We start from the raw sequence: 8,150 nt of genomic DNA, 5'->3' as shown, positions 1-8,150 counted from the left end.
TTGATCCATAACTTATTTTTATGTGTACATTTAATGTTTAAACGTATGAACGTCAAGTTCTTGAGTTATGTATGTGTGTAGAAAAAAAATTATAAAAATTGGTAGAATCGAAAACTGATAACCATACTGATTCAACTAAAAACCGGTTTTTAAAACATTCCACACTTAAAACAAAATTACGATTGATTTTTAAAATTTAATAATTTATCAATGGGCCTAATGTCACGAATTCAAAAATATTAATCTATATTAATAAATCGACCTTTTAAGTCAAACGTTCACCCATTACACTTTATAATACCTATTAAATGTTATTTGGTACACATTATTTTATTACCTAAAATAAATAAAAACACATTAAAAACAAAAAAATAAATAAGTAGACACTTTTGTTGACTATTCTTTTAGCAACATCTCTTCCCAGTTCACATGGTGTATAAAACCCCCCTCAAACCATTTCTTCACCTCCAAACTCAAACATCCAATACCACAAACCACCATTTATTTATTTATTTATTTATTCATTAATTCATTCATTCAATCTAGAAATGAAGGTGAAGAAAGGGTCAAAATCGTCTTGGATCTCAAATTGTTTCAAGATTCATGAAGAACCAGTTCGGATGATTAGAGAACCTGAGATAGAGAAGAAAGTTGAACCGGAACCCATTAAGTCGCCTAATTCGACTAAGAGGATCTCGTATACAGATATAAACAGTTCGACGTTATCAGAGGACCTATCGACTTCACTAGCTGGATCAAACCTCTACGTTTTTAACCTTGCAGAGCTTAAGGTCATTACACAGTCATTTTCTTCATGCAATTTCTTGGGTGAAGGTGGGTTTGGACCGGTTCACAAAGGGTTCATAGATGACAAGCTTAGACCCGGTCTGAAGGCTCAGCCGGTGGCTGTCAAGGTCTTGAACATAGACGGCGGACAAGGTCATAGAGAATGGCTGGTACGTATATATACCGTATACATACTCGTATCGGATACTGTATTTTATTTATTAAAAATATATATTAAACATTATTTGCATCGACTTTACAGACAGAAGTTGTATTCCTCGGACAACTAAGACACCCACATCTCGTGAAATTGATTGGATACTGCTGTGAAGATGAACACCGAGTATTGGTGTATGAGTACATGGCACGTGGCAGCTTAGAAAATCAACTCTTTCGAAGTAAGTTTATAATATGAATACAAAGTTAATGAATTCATTCTATTATACTACATTAATTTTCAAGATATTTATTTCAAATCGGGTTTAATTTACAGGATTTTCCGTCTCTCTTCCATGGTCAACTCGTATGAAGATTGCGCTACATGCCGCAAAGGGGCTTGCATTTCTTCACGAAGCGAAAAACCCTGTTATATATCGTGATTTCAAAGCATCCAACATTTTGTTAGACTCTGTAAGTGCTTAATCAGTTTTTATTCATCTCGATTTTTGAGAGGTTTTTATGTTATTTCTAGTACTGAAACTTATTTTGAATTTTTAAGGACTACACTGCTAAACTTTCGGACTTTGGACTCGCAAAAGATGGTCCTGAAGGAGACGACACACATGTTTCAACTCGAGTTATGGGCACACATGGCTACGCAGCTCCTGAATATCTCATGACAGGTAATTAACAATTCACGTATACATGATGCAAAAGTAATATATACTTTTTTTTGAGTTTTTCACTCATGACATTTTACTAATTTGATGTTGTTTTGCACTTTATATAGGACACTTAACAGCAGCAAGCGATGTGTATAGTTTTGGAGTTGTACTCGTTGAGCTTCTAACAGGACGAAAGTCAATGGACAAGAGCCGGTCAAACCGTGAACAGAATCTAGCGGAGTGGGCTAGGCCTCAACTCAAGGGTGGTGCTCGGAAACTGAACAGAATAATGGACCCAAGGCTCGAGAGTCAATACTCGGAAACAGGAGCAGAAAAGGCAGCAGAATTGGCTTACCAGTGTCTTAGCCATAGGCCAAAGGCAAGGCCAACCATGAGTATGATTGTCAATGCTCTTGAACCACTAGCGGATTATAACGAAATGGCAATTGGAACATTTGTGTACACGGCCCCTACTGAGAACAATAAGTCACCGGTGGAGAGCCCGGAGAAGGAAGTACAGCATAAAGATCGCAAAATGGACAGCAATGGACACCACCACCACCACCGCCATCAACATGACCGAAGGCACCACCGGAGTAAATCTCCGGCTGTCCATTCTGAGACCGATTTACAAAGAGATCATATGATTTCAGGGGTGTAACAGAGAGCTAAACGACAACGGATAATATTGTTTGGAGCTTGCATAGGAACACAGGTGATGCATGAAAAGTTGTAAATGTACAGATTTCAAGCACTCATCAATTTTTTTTTCCCTAGATCTTCGTCCTTATTTTTCACATTTATTTCTTGATCTCCGTGTTCATTTTTATTATAAGGATTTGAAAATACATTTTTTCGTATCAATGTGTTAAAATTACCATCTCCAACTCCGATACATGTTATGCAATATGAATTTAAGATTGATGTATTGCTTTAAGTGAAGGAATTAACCGTCTAAATTACGTGCTTTGCTATCTTGTAATTTTTTGTAGTTATTCACTAAAATGATAAATATAAGCTAATGACCATGAAGCTGCAAATCTCTATCGCCAATTAGCGTTATGTATGCTTTTTTTTTTCTTTCTTTTTTTGACTAATAAGGATCACAAGTGAATAGCGACACATAAGTAATACATGTTCTAGGTAAAGGATCCGCAAGCTTTGTCAATACCATCAAATTATGTGATTATATATTATGAAGACGAATGTTCCAAACTAAATCCATTCCCGGATGTTGGCCTAGATCATCCAAAGTTCAGTTTTATCGTAGTGGACAATTTTCCACATAAGATGCTCAATGTGTAAGACTTGGTGTATCACTCATGGGTACCCGATTTAGGACTTTGAAAGTTGTGTAATGACATTCTAGAATGCCATCACTTGCATGAGTGGATTTACACCCCCTCAAGTGGTCTAGTGTGATGGCTGACTAGTAGGTAGTTGAAGTTTAAATTTGAACAAACATTCAAAGTATATAGTATGTTATGTGCTATCTATACACGAGTCTAATTTCAACCATCATTGTGATATTTGGAGCTAGAGATTGATTTGGGGTTTGAGTGTGAAGCACATGCATTGCATTCATTTGAGATTGTTGACTTACTATTGGTAAGTTTGATGTTGTTTATCAATACTTATCTTTGAAATGTTTCCCCTTAATATTGAAATTATACAAATACTTTGATGTGTTGAAAACCTTTTAGGTGTTTGATTTTGAGTTTGTGTTGTTTATTTTATCTTATATCCATAAGGGAGGAGGGCGTCTTTCCCTCCCAATTCACACTGTCACATCAGTTTTTCTCTTTTATTTTTCTTCATCTTTTTTAACCCACAAAACACGGAAACCTTATCTTTTTCAACTCACTCAACTCATTCAATTAAAAAAAATGCAAAACAATCAAGGTAAAATCTTAATAAACAATAGAGTTATCGCCGGTACCACTCTTTCAACGGATTGTTTAATTGGTTTCACTAACCCACTTCATCCTATCTCTCTATATATTTTCTCTTGTTCTAAATATCCAACCTGACAACATTTTCCTTTTCAATTTGACAAACACATTGAAGACAAATTATAATCTACACATTTATATAACCTAAATAATCTATTAATCCATATTTTGAACCATAAATAACTTATAAAACATATAAATGTTTAATACACACTCAAATATCATATGTAAAACAAAAATAACCTAGATAATATATTAACTCAAATTTTATTTGTAAAAAACAAAACTCACAATTTCGAGCTAATTTTATATGACTAAAAGTAACAAGACTTACCAAAGGTGATTCAAACCTTTTAGGTCGGACGGAGTGATGCGGGACTTATTCCCGCTCGGAGGAACACCGCACCGGCGGTGCGGGATAAGAGGCGCGGGGAGGAGGTGGGGGGAGGGGTTGCAGCACTCTTTCTCTTCTTGTGAGTGGCTTTTTTTTTGAGTTACAAGTTTTAACGAGGAAGATGAAAGTTTGTGGAAATGGCATATTTGCCCCTATGTTTTGGTCTTATGGCAGAATACACCTAGTTTTGAATTCTCTTCACAAAAATAGTTTTCGAAAATTACAAAATAAACCTTATATTTTTAATTTTCTACTAATTTAAATATTATATTTAATGTAATTTTTATTTTAATTAATTAAATGCTTTTTATTTTTGATTAAACTTATTGGTTGTTTTTAATTTAAAAATTATAAATCATAAATATCAATTAATTTTATTTAAAATAGTAAGGGAAATTTCTCACTCATTCTTTAGGTTTTAGGTGAAGAAAAAAAAACTGGGGAAGGAAGGATATGACCCACAAAAAGTAAGGGAAACTTCTCTCCCACTCTCTTCGGTCTTAGAACAAAAGGCATTGATTTTGACTCAATCCTTGGTTTGTCATGGAATGCATTCTATGTCTTATCTGTTACTATACCATAACACATATCAAAAAATTTAGGCTCATTTTAATGATGAGCCATGATCAATCACCCAAGTTTCTCACAGTGTAGTCTGACTTTTGAAATATGGTTTTTGTGGTATGTAAAATAATTCCTACCTCTTCAGGATCGGCCCGATCTGTTTTAAAAGATTATATTACATGATAATCACGAGCTATACATTTCGTGTATCACTTTTTAAATATAATTATCAACAAGTGGTATTGACAAAGACCTAGCTAGCGACCATCTCTGTCTTCCACATGCCCACTATCATCCATGTGATTGATGTTTACTTAGCCAGTTAGCCATAGTAAACGCAATCGACTACTTGTCCATTTCAAATGAAATAATTGGAACATTGACATGTATAAAAGCTTTAGATACGATTCTTTGCTTCAAAATGGGAAATCTATCAAAATTAGTAAGGATAGACCGTTGACATGTACAAAAACTTTGAATACGTCTTTAATTCAAATGCTATGTTATGATTATACTTGTTTGCAAAATTGTAGCGTATGTTCGGCAAAAACAGCTAAAGGTTGGAAATTGAAAATTGCAACTTTTATTTGTATAAGCGTGTTCGACACGAGAGTTGAAAATTTATAATTAAAATTACATAAAAAAAATCATTTAGATATAAAGTAAAATTAAAAAAAAAAAAAAAAAAGTATGATAAATTAATTTTTCTAAACTATAATTCCGAAAGTTAAAAATCATCCAAATTTTAATGCAAAGTGCAACAGTTAACTTCTAAATTGGTAAAAAGAAATTATGTATATTAGTAAATGATGATTGTTTTACAAGTAAAGTAATTAATACTTTTCATTTTTTTTAAGTATTGAGACCAAACATTTTTTTTTCATATTACAAGTGTATCGGTATTTTAAAGAAACGGTATTATTGTATTATATAAATGTTGGTTTATAAATATGTATATTAAATGTTTATTATTTTGTTAGATAAAATTTAATAAATTATAAAATCAGTTGAAGTGATTGTTTTAAATAAACAAATCGTAATTGTTAAAACTATATTTAAATTTAATTGTATAAGATATATATTTTGTTTCAAATAAAACACCATAATTGTTAAAAGTATGAATATGATTTATTTATTTTAAATCGTTTTTAAGTCAATTTGTTAAAATAAAAAAAAATAAAAAAAATAAAAAAAAAATTTGTTAACATCATAAATAAAGTAGTTCTTGATTTGAATTTTTTTATTTAACCCAAAAGCTAATAGCTCGTATTGTTGCTGTGGAACGAAGTTTATTTTTTCTTTGAAATCAGTTTTTCCATAAATGTTACAAGGTATAAACTTCCAAAAGCTAAACAATACACACATGGACAATGACGAGTTATCTCCATTGACGCTTGACTCAATGATGATAGATATGAAACCGAAACAAACATATTTAATCTTTTATAAACATAACATTTTCATCCTCATATTTTTAGCCAACAATTTTTAGAGGTGATATCATACTTTCGTAAATTCCTCATTCATTAAATCTTTATTTTCGACATTTTCCATGCCAAAACGGAAGTATTTTGGAAGAAAACTAATAACCCATAGTCCCATAGATATCAAAGTGTTATTTTTGGAAATTATTAGTCTTTTATGTGCGCCATTGCACTTCAATTAATATTAATTATGGCTTTTAGGATTGGTTATTTTTTCCTTACATCAAACACATATTTAAGACAAAACAATCATTCTAGCAAAAGTAACATAGTAAAAATGAAAGATGTTAACTCTAAGAATAACCAAACCTTAATTTAAGATGAAAACTTTTTGTACTCTATTATAGAAATTACAAAACATAAAACTACATCATAAATTAATGACTTTAACATAGTATCTCTAAATTTACTATATCTTCTTTTTAGAAGTCTAACACCATTATAATTTTATAAGTACTGTATATTAGTTATGTGTTAAAGTTCATTGTTGATCTTGTTGTATTATTAATTCTATTTAACTTTATCTTTTTACTAGTACAACAAGTTGATCTGTGTTGCAAACAAATAAATTGGTTTCTAAACCACAACATCCCCAACCTGGTTCAGGTGGAGGGGCCCACCACATAGGCGAAGATGTTGATTTGGATTTTGACTTTCAGGGCAAACACAGGTAAAGACATTGATCCGGCTTTTGAGTTTTTAACTATCTCTGAAATTGAATCTCTGCCAAAGTATAAAACCATGACCTCCTCCATGTTTGGCGTTTATCCTTATTTCTCTTAGGCTGTCAAATCGGGAAGTCGTGTCGTGTTTTTGTCTGACACGACACGACAAGACAATGGTTTGTATAATACGAACACGACACGACACGATGTCGTGTTTTTTTCATTAACACGAAAACGAATCAATTAAAACACGACAACACGACACGAAAAATATAATATTACATAACTATTAGTGTATTTCGTTCATATTTAAAGATATATAACATGACAAAAACGACAAACACGAAAAACACGACAACCACATTCTTAATTCTGTCAATTTCGTGTCGATTTATGAACACGAACACAACACGACATGACATCGTGTTTTTTAATCTTGACACGAAAACGAAACGAACACGAATTCAAATTTTGATTTCGTCCTGATTTCATTTCGTTTCGTGTATTTTTGTCGTGTCGTGTCATAAATTGACACCTCTAATTTCTCTTTACAATGTTTCTAATCATGGATTGACCCAAACGGTCCACCGGTTAAGAGAAAGAGATCGGGTCAACTAAGAGCGCTTTTTTGCATATTTATGAATTGGATTGATCCATTTAACGGCCTGTTACAAAAACTCTCTGTAAACTTAATAATAGGATTTTCACTCTTTCAGCCTAAGGTGCGTTTTTTTTCTTACTCTCTCGCCTTCCTCCAGTGTTAAACCAAACCAATGATCTTTGATTCGATTTTACTTTGTACATATTTAATATTTATCTTCTATTATTTTCAACAACATTGCACATATACATAAATTATATTTAAAAAAAAATATTATGAAACAAATCATCAAACGATTTAGACTTCGTATTCGATTAGTTTTTATTTTGATTCGGCCCCACATCAAAACCACTTGTTTTTCTTCTCTCTTCTTTGAAACATCACATTTTTCATGTTAATTAAATAACTTTATTAAACTTACATATTTCATTTCAATGAGTTGTTGAGATTTTATAGATTCAAAGCGTTAGGTGTACTTAACATATCCTCTAATTTTTCCCATGTATATTTCAACTCCAAAGCATCTTGTCTTTTAATAAAAAGTCTTTTATTTTTTGAATTAATATTTGATTTCTTTTTGTCTGGTTGAAAAAGACAAAATTATATGTAGGTATATATAAAATGTTTAAAAAATCTCTCTTTCGAAAAAAAAAAAGGTTAAAAATCTGAATATTAGGTTAACTCGGTAGTCGAATCGGGTTCATCTGAGACTTGTTGAGCATATGGAGTTAACTAAAAAACTGAATTTTAAAACTTTGTCTCACTACTGGGCCACTTAGCTAGTTAGGTTATGTTTATATGGCAAACAAATTGGACCCAATTTCAAATTAGTGTATCTGGTTAATAAAATTGCTAAAAGCAAACATGGTATGCAATCAAC

At 31.9% G+C, this 8,150-nt stretch overlaps 1 protein-coding gene across 1 annotated transcript; it reads left to right on the top strand.

Moving 5' to 3' along the window:
• The first annotated feature begins 462 nt into the window (after positions 1 to 462).
• Positions 463 to 2,470, top strand: LOC111894238 (serine/threonine-protein kinase RIPK). Its single transcript, XM_023890314.3, has 5 exons — positions 463 to 956; positions 1,049 to 1,184; positions 1,280 to 1,416; positions 1,505 to 1,628; positions 1,736 to 2,470. Exons 1-5 carry the CDS (start codon positions 549 to 551, stop codon positions 2,269 to 2,271), a joined length of 1,341 nt encoding a protein of 446 aa, XP_023746082.1. The 5' UTR covers positions 463 to 548; the 3' UTR covers positions 2,272 to 2,470.
• The last annotated feature ends 5,680 nt before the right edge of the window (positions 2,471 to 8,150 follow it).

Source organism: Lactuca sativa, chromosome 8 (assembly GCF_002870075.4).
Source record: "Lactuca sativa cultivar Salinas chromosome 8, Lsat_Salinas_v11, whole genome shotgun sequence".
Lineage (NCBI taxonomy): Eukaryota > Viridiplantae > Streptophyta > Magnoliopsida > Asterales > Asteraceae > Lactuca > Lactuca sativa.
This window is presented reverse-complemented; position numbering and strand designations above follow the sequence as displayed.

Excerpts from the sequence above, each read along its gene's own strand:
- LOC111894238 (XM_023890314.3), top strand. The coding sequence starts at position 549 with ATGAAGGTGAAGAAAGGGTCAAAATCGTCTTGGATCTCAAATTGTTTC. Across the intron at positions 1,185-1,279 it reads AGAAAATCAACTCTTTCGAA|GATTTTCCGTCTCTCTTCCA; the intron begins GTAAGTTTATAA and ends TTTAATTTACAG. Across the intron at positions 1,629-1,735 it reads TCCTGAATATCTCATGACAG|GACACTTAACAGCAGCAAGC; the intron begins GTAATTAACAAT and ends CACTTTATATAG.